At 45.6% G+C, this 22,018-nt stretch overlaps 1 protein-coding gene and 1 non-coding gene across 2 annotated transcripts; both read right to left on the bottom strand.

Moving 5' to 3' along the window:
* LRRC52 (leucine rich repeat containing 52) lies at nucleotides 294-21,592 on the bottom strand. Its single transcript, XM_005677096.2, has 2 exons — nucleotides 20,971-21,592; nucleotides 294-619 (listed from the first exon to the last, which is right to left on the bottom strand). Exons 1-2 carry the CDS (start codon nucleotides 21,590-21,592, stop codon nucleotides 294-296), a joined length of 948 nt encoding a protein of 315 aa, XP_005677153.1.
* On the bottom strand, nucleotides 13,569-13,640 carry TRNAC-GCA. Its single transcript has one exon. It is a non-coding gene; the product is annotated as a tRNA-Cys (tRNA).

Below are 22,018 nucleotides of genomic sequence, written 5' to 3'. Positions count from 1 at the left end.
TGGCCCATTTTCAGGGTGGGCTTCCTCAGCGTTTGGATGCCTACAACAGCGTCGCTAGACTTTGTTCCACCCCATCCTTCTGAGCTTGAGAAATCGTGCTTGGGTTGGTTGAGCAGAAGAAGACCAACCTGTGAAATGACCACCAAACACTTTATTTATTTTACCTTAATAGTACTTGACCATAATAGTAGGCTTTCATTTCTAAGATAGCGCTGAGGGGTGGGAAGCGGAGGGCAAGACGGAAGGCAGGAGCCTGGGAAAGTTGCATCAGACAGCAGCATCAGCCTCTGCAACTAAATCAGCTGAGGGAACCCATCAGGGCCCGAGTCCACCCTGCTATGAAAAATCCGCCTGCTGACTTCCACCCCCTGCTCGTCCTCGTTCTCCACCTCGTCCTCGCTCGACTTGCGGCATGCGTTCTGGTAGAGCACGGCACACACGCCGGTCAGCCAGGCGGCCACGGTGCCCGCGCAGAAGATGCAGAAGCTGATGAGCAGCAGGAAGATGTAGTCCTGGAGATCTAGGTTCGTGATGCACATGTACCGGAGCGGGTTCCCCACCTTCGTGATGGGCCATCCTGCCAGCTCTGTCGGCTCCACGCAAGTGGCATTTTGTTCATCTAAGAGGAAACACACAGCAGGCAGAGTGCTGAAACAGAACTCCTAGGCTTGTGAGGCCAACCGGGACCTGGAGTGACGGTCTGGACTCCGGCTACTCAAAGCGTGGTCTGGGGGCCAGCAGTACCGGCATGACGGGGACCCCGTGAGAAATGTGGAATCTCAGGCAGCACGCCCAGGCCTTCTTGAATCAGAATCTGCATCTTAACAATATCTCCAGGTGATCTGTGGGCATAGTAAGGCTTGAGACTGCACCTGGACTGCTTTTTGCCCCAGGCTTAGCTGCATTCAGGTAACCCACTCCAGTACTCTTGCCTGGGAAATTCCATGGACAGAGGAGCCTGATAGGCTGCAGTCCATGGGATCGCAGAGTCGGACATGACTGAGCAACTTCACTTCTAGCTGCATTCACATCACCTCCTGAAAATAACCTTTGCTTTTTAAGGCTCTTCAAGGAATGGGAGACCACAGAAGGAGCTGGGAACTTGGAAACTTGAGCAAGATGGTCATGGGGTGTTGACACTCTACAGAGCTCCATCAGTGCTTGGTGCCTCTTGCTCGCCTTCCTCATCTTACCCCCACCTTCCCCTCCACCTTTTCCCTTTTCCTTCTCCTGTGCCTGAGCCCAGCCAGGGATCACTAAGGCCACCCAAGGTCATCACACCCCACTTAGGAAGGACAGGATTCTCTGGAAATGCCTCCTGTGTGTTCTCTACACCCTCAACCTGGAGAATTCAGGAACGAGCTTCAGGGCAAAGAGACAGCCAATATGGGAAGCAGTTCTGCTTCTGTGATGCTGTTGGCATCTCTCATAATCAACATGAGTCTCAGTCCTTTTTAGTGGCTGACTCAGTTGCCTGGCTCCTTCTCTGAGCACCTCCCCACAACAAGCAGTGTGGACTTCAGTATAGAATAGAAGGAAAAGTGGGTCATGGAGCCAGACAGACTAGAATTCAAACCCACTGTCACTAATTTTGGAAACTTCAGCAGGATGTCTGATACTGTCTTTGAATCCCATTGCCTCATCCTATAAAGAATAACTGTATCCATGAAATTAAAAGACGCTTGCTTCTTGGAAGAAAACGTATGACCAACCTAGACAGCACATTGAAAAGCAGAAACATTACTTTGCAAACAAAGGTCCATCTAGTCAAAGCTATGGTTTTTCCTGTAGTCATGTATGAATGTGAGAGTTGGACTATAAAGAAAGCTGAGCACCGAAGAATTGATGCTTTTGAGCTATGGTGTTGGAGAAGACTCTTGAAGATTCCCTTGGACGGCAAGGAAATCCAACCAGTCAATCCTAAAGGAGATCAGTCCTGAATATTCATTGGAAGGACTGGTGCTAAAGCTGAAACTCTAATACTTTGATCACCTGATATGAAGAACTGACTCATTAGAAAAGACCCTGATGCTGGGAAAGATTGAGGGCGGGAGGAGACAGGGACGACAGAGAATGAGATGGTTGGATGGAATCACCAACTCAATGGACATGAGTCTGAGTAAGCTCCAGGAGTTGGTATTGAACAGGGAAGCCTGGCGTGCTGTAGTCCATGGGGTCGCAAAGAGTCGGACACAACTGAGCAACTGAACTGAACTGATAAAGAATAACATCTATTCTCAGGGTCATAAAGAGGATTTAATCGGCACAGGTGAGCAGGTGAGCTATTATACACAGCAGTGCACACAGTACACTGTACACAAGAGCTTCATAGCCTGCTCAGAGCTCTGTCGTCAGCCCTACATTTTTCTAGCTCCATATACTCTGCCATGCTGGTGCTGAGGTACCTGTGTGCAGTGTCCGGGGGAAAATATCCGCAAGCATTAGATAAATGAGTTTCCATTCAGGGCTGAGATTAGGGCTTAAGACAATTGTGATCAGAATCATAGTAGCAGCTGATATTTACCAAGTTCTGTCTACTTGCTAAGTGATATGCAAATGCTATCTCATTTAATTCTTACAAGAATGTTGACACACATTTTCATCCTTGTTTTTCACATCAGGAAACTGAGACTCAGAAAAGTTTCCTAACCTGAAGGTTCTGGATAAACTGCATGATTTCAGCAGGGAACAGGAGACAAAAAACCTGGACTTAGGCAAGTGGGAGTCACAGAGAGAGACTAATGCGGGGAGAAGCTTTCCCCACAACAGGGTAGGAACTCCAGGCTATGCAGGGGTAGTAGTGAAAGTCGCTCAGTTGTGTCTGACTCTTTGGGGCCCTGTGGACTATACAGTCCACGCAATTCTCCAGGCCAGAATACTGGCGTGGGCAGCCTTCCTCTTTTCCAGGAGATTTTCCCAACCCAGGGATCAAACCCAGGTCTCCTGCATTGCAGTCAGATTCTTTACCAGCTGAGCCGCAAGGGAAGCCCAGGCTACGTAAAGGCACTGATTTCCTTGATGAAATCTGTTTGGACTGGAGCTAGAAGCAGGAGAAATAGGGAAAGGAATACAGAGGTGAGCTTACTGGGAGGCAGCTGGCTCTGGGTGACTGGAATGAGCTGCCCAGGCTAGCCATTAAGTCCTCTCCAAACTGGACACCATTGCGTGCACGCTGGTTCCTGGTCAGTGCCCCTAAGTGAACTTGTTGGTTACTTTCAGGAAGATGGCCTGATGTTTGTAATGCTACTGAGGACTCGCTCTTGGTTGAAGTTTTAGTCACCGGAGGAGGAAGCCAGCAGGGGTCTGCCGCATCGACTGTTTGCAAAGATTACAGAGGAAAGGAGAGGAAGAAGCCCCTCTCTAGAATGAATGTGAGACAGAGGCCCTGTGGGTGACCCAGGCCAGCTGGAGAGGAAAGGGGCCTTGGGCTTCCATCTCAGGGTGCTGTAAAGGGTCAGGAACGCAATTATGTCTCAAGACCTCTCTCTAGTCAGCCTGGTTCAAGGACCTCTGGGGCTTTTCCAGGAGGCCCAAGCGGAGGCTGGTGAGGTGAGGAAAGACTCCTGCAATCTTCAGGAATTCTAGCAAGACAGGGCTTAGATCACCTGCCCAAGTTGCCAGAGATACCACATGGGAATATACAAAGAAAGATGTATATGAGAAAGGAGAACACGGGACTCTGAGAGTCTGGAGTGTGCCCAGTGGTGGGGGCAGAGGGGTTTATCTCATTCTATTTTTAAAAAGATTAGGCTTTCAAATCAGGGTTTGGGCGGCAGATATGAGACTAAACATTAAATGCGTTATTTCCCCATTTTGGAGCATTACCTTGAAAGGAGCAATTAGACAGTGATTTTAATGCATTGTTAGGCTGCTTTTAAGTGAGGGATGTGGGTGGTTCGGTGGGGAGGGTTTTTCCTCCGCTGCATTCTCTCTCCCCTCTTCATTGCCTGTCACCGCCAAGGTGTGAGCGCTCCTCACCTCCCAGCAGGTCTGTCTCCACCATTGCCAGTTCCCCAGCTCTGGACCGCTGCACACACTTCTGCCAGATTCCCCTTCTGCAAGCTTGGCTCTTGCCAGTCACACCAGAGTTCAGATCCCTGTCTGACTCCCCCGCGGGGCTCAGGATAACACCCAGACTGGCTGGTGTTCAGAGCTCTCAGCATTGCCCACCATTCCCACCTTACTTCTCAGTTCTCCCAGTAACTCACCCTTATTCTAGTCACATTAAGCTCTCTGTGCTCCTTGGTTGTCTCTCCCCCTTGCCTACAGCTAGCTTTGTTACACTGCTCTTTTTGCATCAAGTATCTCTTCCTCCAATTTTTGCATCATCAAGTCCTTCGTGTCCTTTAAGGTCTGATGTAAATGCATCTACTTCCAGGAACCCTTCCCCAGCCTCTTCATCCTTGTAGTTCAGAGGATACGTTGTGATTGTTCCCACTGTGGACTCCTCTGTTGCATCTCCTAGTATCATTCTTACTGCACCTGTCATGTTCTATCTTACTTGGTGGTTATTTGCTAGAAAGCAAAGCATAAAAAAAAGAAAGAAAATTTGAAAAAGCATGTTTTTTAAACAGATTTTTTTGATGTGACCATTTTTAAAGTCTTTATTGAGCTTGCCGCAGTATTGCTTCTGCTTCATGCTTTGGATTTTTGGCCAGAGGGACGTGAGATCTTAGCTCCCTGAGCAGGGACCAAAACTACAATCCCTGCAAATGTCTTAACCACTGGACCTCTATGAAAGTCCTGAAAAATCATCTTTTCTCTCCTACAAGACAGACTTTTAGCTCTTGAAGGCATAAACCATTATCATTCTCGTTAATAAGAGCTAATATTCCTTGAATTACTTGATTTTTAAAATTTGGGGATTTTCTAGCACTGGTTTCATTATTCAATTCTAGTTCAATTCTACTGTAGTCAGAAGCATACTTTTTCTGATTTCAGTCCTTTGAAGTTTATAAAGAATTTTCTTTATAATAGAGTCAGTTTTAGTAATTTTTGCATGTGCACTGAAAAAATGCATTATCTTTGTCGAATACATTGTTCTATGTATGCCAGCGAGTGCGCTTTTATACAGACTGTCTACGTCTCTACTGACTTTTCATCTTTTTTGGCTTTTTGTTACCTTTATTTATTGTCTCAGTTACTATTAGCCTAGCACCCACTCCAGTGTTCTTGCCTGAGAAACCCAGGGACAGCAGAGCCTGGTGGGCTGCCGTCTATGGGGTCGCACAGAGTCGGACACGACTGAGGCGACTTAGCAGCAGCAGCAGCAGTTACTGGGAAGTATGTTAAAATCACGTTATGGTTGTGCACTTGCCTACTTCTCCAAATAGTTCTGTCAAGTTTTGCTTCCATATTTTGAAGCAATGTTCTTAAATACATATATGACTGTTACCTCTTTCTGGTAGATTTACCCTGTTCTTTTGGCTAGTGTCTGTGTTGCATGTCTTTCCCCATCATTTTACTTATAATCTTTCTGTGTTCCTATATTTAAGGTACCTTTCGTAAGCAGGATGCAGCTGGGCTTCGTTCTTCATTCAGTCTAGTAAACTGTATTTTAACCAGCCCATTAACACTCAATGTTAGACTGATACATTTGGATTAACTACTGGTTTCCATTCCTCCCACTTTTTAAATGATCCTAGCTCTCTATTATTTCATCTCCCTCTCTTTAAAAGAGTTTTGTTTCACTTTGTATTGGGGGATAGCCGATTAACAACATTGTGACAGTCTCAGGTGAACAGCAAAGGAACTCAGCTTGACATACGCATGTATCCATTCTCCCCCAAACTCCCTTCCCGTTCAGGCTGTTAGGTGACATCAGGGTGAGTTCCATGTGCTGTACAATGGGTCCTTATTGGCTCATCTCTTCTTTAGCTTGTTAGTCATGCATTCTTCTCCTAGTCTAGTACTATGACTTCAGAGTTTATGGACCTATCTGCTCATCTTGGAGGGTCTTATATGTTCTAGGAGTCATATAAGGTGCTTCACGAAATTAAACTCTACTCTTGAGCACCCCGCTGGGTGTGTGTGTTAGTCACTCAGTCGTGTCTGACTTTTTGTGACTTTATGGATTGTACCCTCCTAGGCTCCTCTGTCCATGAAATTCTCCAGGCAAGAATACTGGAATGCGTTGCCATTCCCTTCTCCAGGGGATCTTCCCAATCCAGGGATCAAGCTTGAGTCTCCCGCATTGCAGGCAGATTCTTTACCTTTTGAGACACCAGGAAAGTGCCCCACTAAGTAGTTTTAATTATTCCCAGGCTACCGAATGAATAAATTGTTCATCACTCCTTTTCTGGCTTTCTTGATCCCCTTGCCTCTGAGCAAAGGCTCCCAGGCACTGTTGTGTATGTTGCACACTGCACAATCCCAGGGCTTTCATTCACATCACAAACAAGTGACGGCGGCTAAGCCCCATCTTATCCCTTCCTCAGCTCCACTTCATAGGTGCAGGGCATTTGCCCCACTTAAAGAGCCTAGGTACAATTACAGGTATCATTAATGTTTAAATTCTCCCTGCAAATAGTTCCTAAGGAAACATAAACCACACGCTTCTTTAGTTCCTCACGTGGCACGTTGCTCACAAGTGGAAAACCTGTCTGCCAAAATCGACGCATGAAGGGAAAAGTTTCAGGGACCCAGAACCACACCTGGTAGCATAGGAACTGAGGAAGCCTTCCTTCAGAAAACCAGCTTGAACCTGGTGGCTTCATGAGGACCTGCTCTTTTTCTTAGTCCACAAAAGTGACCACAGCTCTGCAGTCTGCTCGGCTCTCCAGATGAGCAGGCTGCTCTGAGTTCCCTGGACAGTCTTGCTCAGGAGCTGCCTGGGATCAGCGGAGGAGGCCAGCCTCCAGGTGATGACCATGTAATGGGAGAGGATGCAGTTTGCAGACTTCAGTTACACTGCCCCTTGGAGAACAAATACCAGTTTCTATCAGCCTAAGCCCTTTGTGGTAAAAGTTCCCAACTGGAACCTAGAGAAAGGCCCAGTTCCCCCATTTGTCCTTATTAGGCCCTAGCTTGCCTGAATATCATTAGATGTTCAGTACTTTTTTTTTTTTTGTCCAGCTAAATGATGTATTTATCGAGGAAGTGGATTTGCTATGTGTATATCTGTCTGCTTCTGTCTGCTAGATTACGAACTCCATGAAGACATGGATTTGTGTTCACTATTGTGTCCCCAACGTCTAGAGCACTGCTTAACACACACTAGAGCTCAAAGTATGTTTGTTGAGTGGATTAAATATTTTTTGTTATTAATGTCCCTTGGGGGAAATGTTATTGACATAAGGCTTAGTGGGAGGAAAGAGAACTTGGGGTGATAGAACGCCATAGATGGGCAAGCTAACCTCTTACCATCTTGGACTATTCTACACTAGGCTAACACCAATTCCTCCTTACCTTGTGAACATTTAGGAATAATTCAGTGAGCTAAGGGATGTGAAATCTTGGAGGAGGCAGGAACAGATGGTGTCCAAGACAGAATGAAGGGTAAGCCTTGAACTGTCTTCTGAGAGCGGAGAAGGAAATGAGGGTTAAGTGTAGATGGAGATGGGGGTGAGGAGACAAGGGCTGTAGGCGTGATATCAAAAGGTAGCTACTGTTCCAATCACTGCTTGAGAACTGTTTGAGAGCAGAGACCCTATTTGTTCACCTGTATATCCCTAGTGCTGGCACACAATAGAGCCTTGCTGCTGCTGCTGCTGCTGCTGCTAAGTCGCTTCAGTCGTGTCTGACTCTGTGTGACCCCATAGATGGCGGCCCACCAGGCTCTGCTGTCCCTGGGATTCTCCAGGCAAGAACACTGGAGTGGGTTGCCATTTCCTTCTCCAACAGAGACTTGATAAATATCTGTTGAATGCATACAGGAGAAAATGTGCGGATTATTGGCCTAATCTCATACAGTTCAGTTCAGCTGCCCAGTCATGTCCGACTCTTTGTGACCCCATGGACTGCAGCATGCCAGGCTGCCGTGTCCATCACCAACTCCTGGAGCTTGCTCAAACTCATGTCCATCAACTCAAGATGCCATTCAACCATCTCATCCTCTGTCGTCCCCTTCTTTTCCTGCCCTCAACTTTTCCCAGTATCAGGGTCTTTTCCAATGAGTCAGTTTTTCATATCAGGCAGCCAAGGTACTGGAGCTTCAGCTTTAGCATCAGTCCTTCCAGTGAATATTCAGGACTGATTTGATCTTAGGATTGACCTTAGGATTGACTGGTTTAATCTCCTTGCAGTCCAAGGGACTCTCAAGAGTTTTCTTCAACACCACAATTCAAAAGCATCAATTCTTCAGCACTCAGCTTTCCTTGTGGTCTAACTCTCACATCCATACATCCATCCATATTGGAAAAACCATCTCTTTGACTATACAGACCTTTGCCTGTAAAGTAATGCCTCTGCTTTTTAATACACTGTCTAGGTTTGTCATAGCTTTTCTTCCAGGGAGCAAGCGTCTTTTAATTTCGTAATCCCATCCCAGTGATTTTGGAGCCCGAGAAAATAAAGTCTGTCACTGTTTCCATTGTTTACCAGTTTATATGCCATGAAGTGATGGGACCAGATGCCATGATCTTCGTTTTTTCAAAGCTGAATTTTAAGCTGGCTTTTTCACTCTCCTCTTTCACTTTCATCAGGGGGCTCTCTAGTTCCTTTTTGCTTTCTGCCATAAGGGTGGTGTCATTGAAATATCTGAGGTTATTGATATTTCTCCCTTTAATCTTGATTTCAGCTTGTACTTCATCCAGCCCAACATTTTGCATGATGTACTCTGCCTGTAAGTTAAATAAGCAAGGTGACAATATACAGCCTTGACGTACTCCTCTCCCAATTTGGAACCAGTCTATTGTTCCATGTCCAATTCTAACTGTTGCTTCTTGACCTGCATACAGATTTCTCAAGATGGTCTGGTATTCCCATCTCTTGAAGAATTTTCCACAGTTTGTTGCGATCCACACAGTTAAAGGCTTTAGCATAGTCAATGAAGCACAGGTAGATGTTTTTCTGGAACTCTCTTGCTTTTTCTATGATCCAACAGATGTTGGCAATTTGATCTCTGGTTCCTCTGCCTTTTCTAAATCCAGCTTGAACATCTGGAATTTCTCAGTTCACATACTGCTGAAGCCTAGCTTGGAGAATTTTGAGCATTACATTGCTAACATCTGAAATGAGTGCAATTGTTTGAGCATTCTTTGGCATTGCCTTTCTTTGGGATTGGAATAAAAACTGACCTTTTCTTGTCCTATGGCCACTGCTGAGTTTTCCAAATTTGCTGGCATATTGAGTGCAACACTTTAATAGCATCATCTTAAAGGATTTGAAATAGCTCAGCTGGATTCTCATACAACAGTTCTTTAAAACCAATGTTTTTGGCTTTGCTGTGCAGGACTTGTTTCTCATGGAATTTGAAGGGAACACTATTATATTTTGCCGTACTATGAGGGGGGCTTCCCTGGTGGCTCAGCAGTAAAGAATCTGCATGCAATGCAGGAGACCTGGGTTTGATCCCTGAGTCTGGAAGATCCCCAGGAAGAGGGCGTGGCAACCCATTCTAGTACTCTTGCTTGGAGAATCCATGGACAGAGGAGCCTGGCAGGTGGCAGTCCATAGGGCTGCACAGAGTTGGACATGACTGAATTGACCAAGCAGCAGCAGCAGCAGCATCCTATGAGTGGCTCAGAGAAGACTCCCTAGAGGGGAACCTGGATTGCACCATATGGCAGCCCAGCACAACCAAAGCCAACTGGCCAACAAGGCCCCTTCTTAGACCCTCATGCATGGTCCTCTGAGTATTTCTAGTCCCGACCTTGGCTCCTACTTTTGCCTCCCTACAGCTCCTTTCTCTCATGACCCAGATGTCTTCCCTTGATGGAAGCCAGGCTCCAGCAAACTACAATCTGTGGGCCAAATCCCTCCTGTGGCATGTTTTTGTATTGATAAATAAAGTTTTATTGGAACACAGCCATGACCATTCATTCATGCATTTTCTACGGCTGCTTTCACGCTACCGAGACAGAGTGAGTAGTCACAACAAAGACCCACAAAGCTATAAGTATTTATTTGTCCTTTTTTTTTTTGGATTTTTTAATTGAAGGATAATTGCTTTACAGATTTTGCTGTTTTCTGTCAAACATCAACAAGAATCAGCCGTAGGTAGAAAGTGTGTGCTGACTCCTGGTCTAAAGCATCCTTGGCTTTGGATGATTTGGGCTTGGGCAGTACGGTTCTTAAAACAATTTTTTCCCTTGCATGAAGAGTTCATATTTTGGTAACGTTTAAGCCTGATTCATAGACCATTGGAACACTACAGGAACAAACCTTGAACTCTAGCAAGTTCAGCCTGATTAGTCCTGTGCTTTAAAGTTGCTTAGACCTATGAAAAAAAAAAAAAAAAAAAAAAAAAAAAAAAAAAAAAAAAAAAAAAAAAAAAAAAAAAATGGACATAAATGGATAACATTATATGCATTAAGAATGCAGTATGTAGGAGTTGCAGTCATATGACAAAGATTATAGCAGTTAAGATAAGAATTAAATAAAAAAAAAAAAAAAAAAAAAAAAAAAAAAAAAAAAGTCTTAGATAAAGGCAGTTGTAGATGAGCAAAGTTTACAGGTAGAAAGACCCCTTTTCTTCATAACATTTCTCATGTGCTTCTCAGTGCCCAGAATTCTGTCAGCAGGAGCTTCACTTCATTGATAAAATAAGGCTTAAAGTGTAAAGTCCTCTGGAAAAGAAGCCAAAGACTTGAGCCCTCCCATGGGGAATCCCTGCTACTGACTTTCTGTAGCAGGCTATGATGTGGGGAGAGGAGCCAACTGCATATCAGACATGGGGGATGGTACCAGGCAGTTCTGGGAAGCTAATTTGTAAACCCTAGTTGGCTCTCAGTTTGGCCTAGAGCTGGACCTTGTGGATAACTACCCATCTTCTTGGAAAAATTCAGATAGTGGACCGTTATCATCCTCATGGATAAGAGGCAATTTAGAAAAGCTCAGTGGTGAAAGGGCAACACCATTCACCAGTCGCCCAGGCAGAGACTTGGGAGTCCTTCTTGCTGCCTCTCTCACATCCCACAATTCAAGCCATGAGCCAGTCCTGTTAGTCTGACCTTCACAGTATACCCCGATTCTTACCTTCTCTGGACCATTACCTGGGGCCAAGCCACTGCTCCCCACCGCCTGAAAACTGAGGCAGCCTCTTAACTCAGGTCCCTGCTTTCCCAGCTCTCCATCTAGCAGGGGGAGGCAGCTGTACATCATGTCACTTCTCCACTTAAAACCCTTTCATAACTTCCTGTCACATTTGGAATAAAATCAAAAGCTTCTCCATGACCTCCAGGTCCTATATGATCTGGCCTTTGATTTTTATCTCATCTCTTACCCTGGCTTCACTCTTTTTCAGCCATACTCACCTTCTACTACGTCGAACTTATTCCACCCTAGGGTCTTTGCATTTGCTCTTGTCTTTGTTTAGAAAGCCCACACCACTCTGTGTCATATTTTCTTTGCCGATCCCCTCATTTTATTCAGTTTTCTGCACTACTTAATTTATCTTTGATATGTTGGCATTCCCCAAATCTTCTGTCCTTACCCTGTGATCCTCTCATTCTAAGCATCCTTTGTTTGGTTTTCATGATCACCAGTGAGCTGATGATTCCCAAACATATATTTTATTCTCTATTCTGAATTTCAGGTCAAAATATCCAAAAGCCTCCTGTCTCACAAAGAGCTCCCACTCAACACATTCAAGATGGGACTTGGCTTCTCCCCAAGCCCCTTGACTACTTTCTTCTCTCAGTGGAACCCACTCCAGTACTCTTGCCTAGAAAATCCCATGGACAGAGGAGCCTGGTGTCCATGGGGTCACAAAGAGTTGGACACGACTGAGCGACTTCACTCACTTCACTCTCTCAGTGGAGCCCCCACAGTTGTCCAAGCCAAAGCCTGGGGAATTACACTTGATTTTTCCTTCCCTTTATTCCCCACATCTCATTGACTTTTTATTCACTCAAATATTTTTTGAGAACTTTCTCTGTGTCTGAAGATTCAGACCTGCTCTTGTAGACCTTTCTATCAGGGAATACAAGTGTTAAAGAACACAAACCTGTTAATTACTTAGAATTGTGCCCGGAGTCACAAAGGGAGTACAGGGGACCCTGAGAAAGTCTGGTTCACTCCCAGGTCCTGTTGTGTCTGCCTTCTGAACAGTTTCTTCTATCTGTACCTCTTCATTCATGCCTCTGCTGTAGACTGCCATCCTCTCTTGTCTGAATGCCCACAGGAGCCTCCTAGCTCTGTATTCATCTTGCCTGCCTTCCAAAACTTCTCAGGATACATTGCATGTTCCCTAGAAAATCATTCAAAGGCCCTAGATGGCCAACACCCCATTTCTCTTTTCTAGCTGCATCCACACTTTCTTGGATTTCTTTCAGGTTGGAGAATCCTTCATCTCTAGAGATGAAGAAGCTGAGGTTGGCTGCTTTGGCGGCCTTGTACTGTCTCCTTCCAAGGGCCTGAATGGAGTTGGGTGACAAGAGGACCATGCATGGAGGTCTGGCATTTCTGAATTTGAGGGGGCTTTAGATCACCCACTCTCAGGGATTCCAACTGGGCTGAGTTAGAGAGTGTATGAGAATCACACAAGGTCCTTCCCAAACTGAACAAGCCTGCCACCTCCATCCCTTCTCAAATTTTCTGGATCCTTTGGGGATGACTGACCCAGTCGCAGCCCTCTCAGCTGCTTCATTCCCTCGGGAGGCTGCTTCTCCGGCTCTCAGCAGAAGGGAGCCACAAGGCCAGGGTAAGGTGGGAGAGATGAGCTAACAGAGCAGCTGACAGCCTTGGAATGTCTGCTGCCCAGCTGGTCCCGCTTTTGGTGTCTGGTCTTTATTGCAATCTCCCTGATGGAGGAGATGGGTTAGCATTAATAGTGGAAGGGTGTGAAGACCTGAATTCATTCTGAAAATCTAAGTTTTGGCACAGTTGTAGATGACTTTGTACTTGGCGGGTTGAAATGGGGCCATTATCCTATTACAGCAGCCTGGAATACAGGATAAAATAGCCTCAGAATGAAACTAAGATGTTCTCTGTTCAAAATGCCCTCTAAATGACTGAGACCTGAAGCAGTGCACGACCCAGCCCATCTGCTTCCTGCAGATGTCCCCAAGTGGCTTTATCCCCCTGCCTTGGTGGCACTCCTGCCTAGACTCCTCTTTTTGACTTGTGGACTCCGCCATTGGACTAAACAGGACTGCCCACGGACTATAATTTAAGGGCTGACACAGACAGACCTTCTGTCCTGAAACTTACCCCCATGTCTATGCTAGTAGCCTGTCACTTTCTGCTTTCTCTCTGGTTCTGTTTGTTCCCTGTCACATGGCAAATGCCCCTTGAGGGAGACATATCAAAACATTATTAGCCACCAACATCTCATCCAGTGTGCCAGTCGCCTAGTCGTGTCTGACTCTTTATGACCCCATGGACTGTAGCCCCCCAGGTTCCTCCATCCGTGGAATTTTCCAGGCAAGAATACTGCAGTGGGTTGCCATTTCCTTCTCCAGGGGATCTTCCCAATCCAGGAGTCGAACCTGGGTCTTCTGCGTTGCAGGCAGACGCTTTACCATCTGAGCCATCAGGGAAGCCCCCAACGTCTCAGTGTAAATCAATTTATTCACAGGCTGAAGCAGCCACTGCAGAGCTAGAGCCCAGGTCATTGCCATCAGGCTTCTCATAGACCCCGCCCCACAGCTCACGGGGTCATCATCTCTGGACAGGGAGCCTGGGCTTCTTGTGCTCATCAGCGTTTGAGAACGGCTGGTGGAGCAGTCCAGGCATGGGAGGAAAATTCAAGGCACTGAGTCCCTAGAGGGTGGAGGCATTGTTCTAGCCAGTAGAGGGTGTTTAAGACAGGAGGTGGGAGAATGCGGAAGTTACAGATTGCATTTCCTAATTGTGTGACCACAGTACTCATCTCTAGGAACATCTGCACCTCAACACTAACCCGCTGTGTACTTGCCCATCTGGGACCCTGTCTGCTGACCACTGCTTTCCTCTTCCTACATCTAAGTGCATCTTATCTTTCTATTTAGGTCCAAGGATTCTTATGGAGTGTCTATTCCTGTTTCCTTATTTCAGAGACAAGTGAGACTCAGAGAGAAAATGACTTGCCACCCACATCATACATTGACATGATTGAGATCAGAACTCCTGGCTTTTGACCGCATTTTCCCTCTCTTGTATCCCAAGATTTGTCTTATTAAAGACAGGATTTATGACTTCTTTCCCTGTGATAAAGCACCCCAACATCAAAAAACAATGTTAAGCATATAATAAACATACAATAACCGTTTCAGAGTTGAATAGACTGTGATGTACATGATAGTAAGGAAATATCATGGCATGGGGGGAGACACTTAACTTGGATGTTAGAAGATCTCCGTCCTGGGCTGGGCTTTATAGCCACTTACCTGAGAGGAGACTAAATTCTAAAGTTCTAGCTTAAGCATCTTATATTAAAGGCGTCCCTGACCAGTCATAAATATGGCTATTTAAATGAATTGAAATGTCATAAAATTAAAAATTTGGTCCTCAGTTCCACTAACCTTATTTCAAGAGTTTAATTGCCACATGTGGCTAGTGGATACTGTGTTGGACAGACTTAGACCATTTCTGCTGCTGCAGAAAATTTTGCTGGACAGCGCTAGACTATGCTTTGAGGGTGCGCAGGCAGGGTGCGGGGATGTAGGAAGCCAGACTTGTTCTGTCCAGGAGCTTAGAGCTGCATGAGTTTTTGAGAGCATCTTCAGAGGCATTCAACTCTGTCCTACTGGGGAGCTCTATCCTGGGAAGAGCTCAATTTCCATGCTCACCTTCAAATAGCATTAATGACTGGAAAATTACACTTCTGGCCAGGAATTAGTCTTTCTATTTGCTGACTTGAGCCGAAAAAGAAAATGGAATCTGTGAATCTGTTTTAACTCTGTATTGATCAGAGTATCCGGGGAACAAGCACACTTCAACTCACTTCTGTTTCTGCTATGATTTTTGTCTTTGGAAAGTGAATACATGAACTCTTTGAGAACTGGGCAGTTTCCAGTGCATCTGGTGAGTTTATCATTGAGGGTTTCCTTTAATGAAGACTTTTGATAACAGCACTAAATCTCTGGTCAGTAAGGGAAAGTTTCGATGCTCCTACTAGCTGTAGCCTTGTGATGAAGCAAGGTGAATGAAACATTCAGCCTCCTCTACGGTTCCTCTGAGGGGGCAAGCTGCAGTACGACATAGGGGGAGAACACATTATTGCCCTCATATCTTTTAAGACCACTCCATGTCTTTTCTGGATCTTGGCTTCCTTCAAGGTTCCCCACTGTTTCAGAGTTAATCTTAGTTAATTGTATTTCCTAAGAAATCGCTCTTTCCTCTGATATGAAAGTTGATAAAAGCTTGTTGTTGTTCAGTCGTCCAGTTGTGTCCGACTCTTTGCGACCACATGAACTGCAACCCGCCAGGCCTCCCTGTCCTTCACCATTTCCTGGAGTTTGCCCAAGTTCATGTTCATTGCATCTGCGATGCCATCCAGCCATGTCATCCCCTGATGCCCTCTTTTCCTTCTGCGCTTGATCTTTCCTAGCATCAAGGACTTTTCCAATGAGTTGTCTATTCACATGAGATGACCAAAATACTGGAGTTTTATCTTCAGCATCAGTCCTTCCAGTGAATGTTCAGGGCTGATCTCCCTTAAGATTGACTGGTTTGATCTCCTTGATGTCCAAGGGACTTTCAGGAGTCTTCTCCAGCACCACAGTTAAAAGGCATCAAGGGGCACTTATATTATTCTGCCCAGGAATTTATATATCTTTCACAATCCTCTTCAGGATTGGGGCACTTTGGGGGATCCAGAAGGATCTCTAATGGCTAACAGTAGCCTGATGGTAGGCAGTGGATGGGGAGAGCCTGGGACAAAAGTTCTATTCAGTACTCTTCAGAAGATAAAATTACACCATGAAGGTGACTTCTTTCTCCCAAGGCCATGTTTACCCCTTGGAGGTTGGAACTGACCTCCTTGACTTCATCCCTTGAAAGATGCCTGCATGTCCATACCTGTTCCTGGAAATGGGCTTGTCTTTAAGGTAGAACTTCAGTTCCAGACTCAGATGACTCAGGAAGAATCCCTTTACAGATGCGGGTCCAGCCCTGAGTCTCATGGTCCAGTTGAGACCATGCCTTTATTTGAGATTCTGTTCCCCACCCCCAATCCTCAGGGTCTGAATTCCTGTATTCATAATTCATCCAATATCCAACTGCCTCCAGGATTCCCTCCATCCCATTTTCTCAGGGATGAGTGTCCTGAAACCTGCTGCCCACTTTCTCATGGCCTATTTATATGCCCCATGCATCTGTGCAGGCAGGTCTCCTGGACAAGGCACACTGTCCTCCAATACCGCCGAGCCTTGCTGAAGTCCACTGCTTGTCCCATTGGCCACCTGACTGATAACTGGTACTCTCTCTGTACCTTGCACCTGTCCTACATCTGCCTACCATTCATTTATTGAAGGTTTATGCTGTGCCAGTCTTAATGCTAATGGAAATTCATAAATGTTCTCATTTCATCCTTGTACCTTCCCTGGGCAGCTGGGTCTACTATTCGACCTGTCTGAAAGATGAGGAAATTGAAGTGCAGAGAGGTTAAATGAATTAGCTGATTTCCTACAGATACTAAGTTGCAGGGCTAGGATTATGATTCAGGTCTGTTTTGCTCCAGAACCTGAGCTCTTAACACTGGGCTTTCCTGCCTGCATGGCGGCCATCCTTCACCACCTGCAGCTGAGACTGTCCCAAGCGCTTGTTCTACCCCAAAAGGCACATGCTTGCCTTCTTTGTCCTGCTCTGTCCAGTGAGTTTAGTTCTGGTGTCCCATTGGACCATGGGACACATATGTGCAGGTGACTCATAGTCACACGAGTCTCTGTACATAGTCCCAGGCTTTTTGGCTAGTTATCTCCATGAGCACTTGTTTGGGACATAATAAATATTTAAATGAATGAAAGGATGAGCTGAGTGGTAGCATGGAAGCTCCTTGCTTCACTGCCATGCTCTTCAAATGGTCTTTTTAATAAGTCGCTTCAGTCATGTCTGACTCTGTGTGACCCCACAGACGGCAGCCCACCAGGCTCCCCCGTCCCTGGGATTCTCCAAGCAAGAACACTGGCGTGGGTTGCCATTTCCTTCTCCAATGCATGAAAGTGAAAAGTGAAAGTGAAGTCGCTCAGTCGTGCCTGACTCTTAGCGACCCCATGGACTGCAGCCCACCAGGCTTCTCCGTCCATGGGATTTTCCAGGCAAGAGTGCTGGAGTGGGGCGCCATGGCCTTCTCCGTCAAACAGTCCACATACTATAATTCTGCTGTCATAGTGACCTCAATACTGTACTGCAGGCACAATCTCCAACAGTAAGGTTTGGTATTCTCCCTGCGTCTAAAATGAAACCCATCTTTAAGTTTGATTCTCCTTTATAAACAACCAGGTCATTCAGCTTTTTTCATAGAAATTTTTCCAATATCCTAAAATTTGGGCACCTGGGGAAGAGATGTGATACCATTCAAGAGCATGTCAAAGATTACCATTTTGATGGAAAATGTGGTGTAATAGGTGGGCTAAAGGTTGAGAGTTCAACTAGAGTGTTTGTAAACAGCAAAGATACTTTCACCTAACAGAGCCATGAATCATCATACGAGAGTCACATAAAATAAATGTCTTCCATTATGTTGAGGTCTGGCTAAAGGACACTGGGGCATTCAGTGAATTCTACTGTGTGTGTTTTCAACTTTATGTGTCTGTGTTTGTTCGTGTGTTGGTGTGTATCTGTGCATTTTTACACATGTATGTGTGTCATGTATATGTAATATGTGGTTGAGAGAGTGAGTATGTACATATATGTATGTATGTTTGTGTAGATATAGTTTTGTGTTTGTATACGTGCATGTATGTATGTGTTTGCACGTGTGTGTGTATGTGTGTGTGTATGCATGGGAAGGGAGAACCAGACTGAATAAGGTGCAAAGGAGAGCAAATCCTGAAGTTAGGTTTATTCTTTTAGAGTTTGGGTAGATTGGGGTGAAACCTTGGATTGGAAGGGAAGTGCAGGCATATTATAATGAATCTACGATGGCTCGGGCTTATTATCCCATGAAAGTGATCTTGTGTGAGTTCCAAATGTGGACAAGATGTAAAGGTGAAATTTAGGTGCTTTGGCCCTATGCTTATGGCACTTCAGTTAAAGTGTAGTTATTTAATTTGAGGACTTAAGAGATAGCAGTCATATAGAAAAAGACTTGAATTTGAAATCAGGAAGTTCAAACCACTTTCCTGACATTTAGTAGCTGTGTGACTTTGGGTGAACCAATCTATCTTCTCAACCATGGACAGTGTCAAAAAATACCTATTCTAGCCTCTTTCCATAGTCTTAGGGCACACAATCTAAGAGCTGGTATGAAACTCAAAGTAAAGAAAATGAAACTGCATATGTTAAAAACTTCAGTAGCTGCAAAACCTGATACAAAGCTAAATTCTTCTATGCCTGGCCTGGGGCTCACTGATATTTTTAAGAAATAGTAATAGTGAATTGGGGCAGTGGGACTATATTTCTGCATGAAGTGATCTAACCAAACAGCAGAGTGAGATGAGCAGATTTGCAGTTTGCGTGTGTGTGTGTGTGTGTGTGTGTGTGTGTGTGTGTGTGTGTGTATGTATGTGTTGGGTGGGGGACTTCCACTGGAGAGTGGATGAAAGATTTGTCTACCTCAAAAGACAGACTCTTCATTCATGAGAAGCTTATGAGCTTGACAAGATAGACACCAGCTTCTGATGTTTTTGAAAACACGTAGTGAAACAGATTCAGTTTATAATCCTGTTCAATCCTGGATTGAATTCAGTTAAAGAGTCCAAAGTAGTTAGTCTGAAAATTCTGAGAAGATACAACTTTAAAAGCTAAAATTCTGATTAAGGGAGATTACCTGGGAGGTGAAGTGAAAGGCTTTGGGACTGGGGAAGAAGCCAAGCTCCTTCACACTTTTCAGCAGGGGGTCCTCCTGGCCAATTGGCAATTTCTGCTCAAGAAAAATGTGTATGAATGGTGGGGAGGAGCAAGGGAAGATGATGCTGGTCCTCAGGCTAGTTACACGAACATTGACAGGAAGAATCCCATCTGGGAACCACATTTAATGTATGAGAATCATTAATATTGACCTTCTTTTAGAGAGCTTTCTAGAAACCACCACAGCACCCGTCTTGAGAAAAGCAGAAGACATCATCTCTGGAGAGGCAAGGCAAGCGACCCAAGAAACTGCTCCTGTATTCTTTTATGATCAGTACTGTTAAGAAAATGGTCTGACAAAGTTTGTTGCTTTTGATTTATTCTAACTTGAGTTGGCTTAGATGGTAAAGGGTCTGCCTGCAATGCAGGAAACCTGGGGTCAGGAGGATCCCCTGGAGAAGGAATGGAACCCACTCCAGCATTCTTGCCTAGAGAATCCCATGGACGGAGGAGCCTGGCGGCCTACACCCCATGGGGTTGCAGAGTTGGCCATGACTGAGCGACACACACAATTCGAGTTGAAGTGCCTGGCAGCAGGGCCAGGTGCCTCAGGCACAAAATTGAAGGAGATACTTTCTCTTGGTGCCATCTTCAACTTTACATCTTGGGAGCCCCAATTTTGCATCACTTGCCCCATCATAGTACAGCCCCTGCCTGGAAGACATTTAGCAACAGACTCACTTAGAAAGCCAGGAGGACACATTTTTACTTGCTCTCATCACCCAGTTCCTTCTCCCCCAGTGCCCCTTAAAGCTTGGCATTTTGGTCAGGAATCTTTCTAGAATATTGCCACTTGGACTTAAGGGTGGAAACTTCAGTGGGACATTTGTGAAGCTGGTGTATGAAATTATTTTCAAACACACACACACAGGGAAGGCAGAGAAGACATGGTTCTGACCGAATTTAATTACATCCGTGGCTCCAAGCTTTCTGTGAGGGGCTCATTATTTCACACTTATCCAAAGCTCTGGCTTCCCTGGGTCAACGTGATATTGGTGGTGTGGGGGAATTGAAGGATGAGAATGGGACAGTAAAGTCACTGAAAAGAAGAAGGGATGAGGCACCAGAGTGCCCCAGGGACCATGGCAGAGCCGTGGGGACAGTGGACAGAGTGGCAGCAACTGGCTTGGAACTCTACCAGGTAAGACTTGAGAGCCTGCCTGTGAGTTCGGAATCTCTCTGCTTGACACGTGGGCGCTGGTGGCCCATTCCCCACTCATTCATGCTGTTCTCTCCTTCCTTGCATGTTAGCATCTGAACACAAAGGAGATATCAAAGCCTCTTCTCCTCCCTCTCTCATTCATGGCTAGGTGGCTCATCTGTCCCTCCTCCATCTCTATCGAACTTTCCTTTCTATGTATCATACCACTGGATTTTCTCCTGGTTAGGAATGACTGAATTTACTTTTAGATCCTGGAAAAGTCAGTCACTGAATTAAACAGATTAAAATAATTTACCAAGGGAATTCAGTGTCCTTGTGTTACTTTGTCACTTTGCAGTTATAGCACATTATCATTTCCACTCATATCATCTCATATTGAAAGGACACTCTGTATGTTTGGTAATATTATTGTCCCCACTTTATGGATCAAGAAACTGAGGCTCAGAGAAACTGAGACTTCCCCGGCAGCAGCTGAGTAGTACGGGCTGAGTGTGGGAGCAGAACTCAGCCCTTTGGATAACTATTCTAGAACATTTTCTATTGATCCTTATTGCCTCTCCAGTCAACCCAAGGATTCTGCAGAGCAAGAAGAATACTTTCAATCAGCTTTACCCAGATTTCTCTCCCACACTAACTACCTTTTGACTTCACCTTTCCTGGAACCAGTTCCTCCTATGCCATCATATCCTCATCCCCGCACGCAATCAAGCCCTCACCTGGATAGTTCAGATGGGACACTATTAAGTAGATGGTGAAGTCCAGGAAAAAGCAGTTGCATTTCCAGGGGTTTCCACTCAGATACAGAGTCTGGAGTGTTATGAGGTTTTGGAAGGCAGCTTCATCCAAGGTCTGCAAGCCGGTATTTCTGAGGTCCAGGTATCTCAAAGAGCTGGTGTTGGCAAAGGTGTACTTGTTAAGTGATAACAGATGAGGGTTGTTGGAGATATTCAACTGCAGCAGGTTGCTGAGCATGGAGAAACTGTACGGGGAGATGAAGGTTAGATTGTTGAAGCTGAGGTCAAGGTAGATGAGCCTGAAGACCCCGACAAAGGTATAGTCCATCACCTCCTGAATCCTGTTCTTCTGGCAGTCCAAGTAAACAAGGTCACTGAGGAGTCCCAAGTTCATCGCTGGCAAGAAACGGATCTTGTTATCATTCAGGTACAGCCTCCGGGTGTTCAGGGGTATGTCAGAGGGGTATTCAGTTAACTGGATCCCTGTGCAGATCACTTCTTGGTCTTGACAATGACAATTATTTGGACATTTTGACCCCGATACCAGTACCATTCCGAAGGAAAAGAGTAACCACCCCGGCCCAGGACCTGAAGCAAGGGACATAGTAAGTCGCAGCGACTACCCTCCTTCCACTTTCCAGCGGGCGCTATCCCTCTGATCAGAAGGCTGCGAGGGGCGGGGTGGGGCGGGGGAAGGGCGCTGGAAAGAACTGTAACACTCTAGCTTTGTGCAAAGCAATTTTCCATTACAGGAGAACTGAACAGAAGTTGAAACGCCAGGCCGGGTGCCCCACCACTCGGCTTGGTGGCTCTGCTGGTTGCTCACTCCCAGACTGCTGCTGGAAGCCTGCCTGCTTGCCTGCGTTTGCAAGTGAAGGGGAGCCAGGGGAGAGCCACGTGGCAATGAAGTTGCCAGCTGACACCTTTGTGATGTCAGCAGCTTCCGGAGACTGCCCGGGGGAGGGAGGGAGAGTCCTGACTCTCCTGGGTTGTGTGGGGGTGTTTTGTGTAACTTGGGAGGCTGGCTGTC

The sequence above is a fragment of the Capra hircus genome, chromosome 3 (genome assembly GCF_001704415.2).
Source record: "Capra hircus breed San Clemente chromosome 3, ASM170441v1, whole genome shotgun sequence".
NCBI classification, from domain to species: domain Eukaryota; kingdom Metazoa; phylum Chordata; class Mammalia; order Artiodactyla; family Bovidae; genus Capra; species Capra hircus.
The sequence above is the reverse complement of the archived record's forward strand: the minus strand, read 5'-3'. Positions and strand labels throughout refer to the sequence as shown.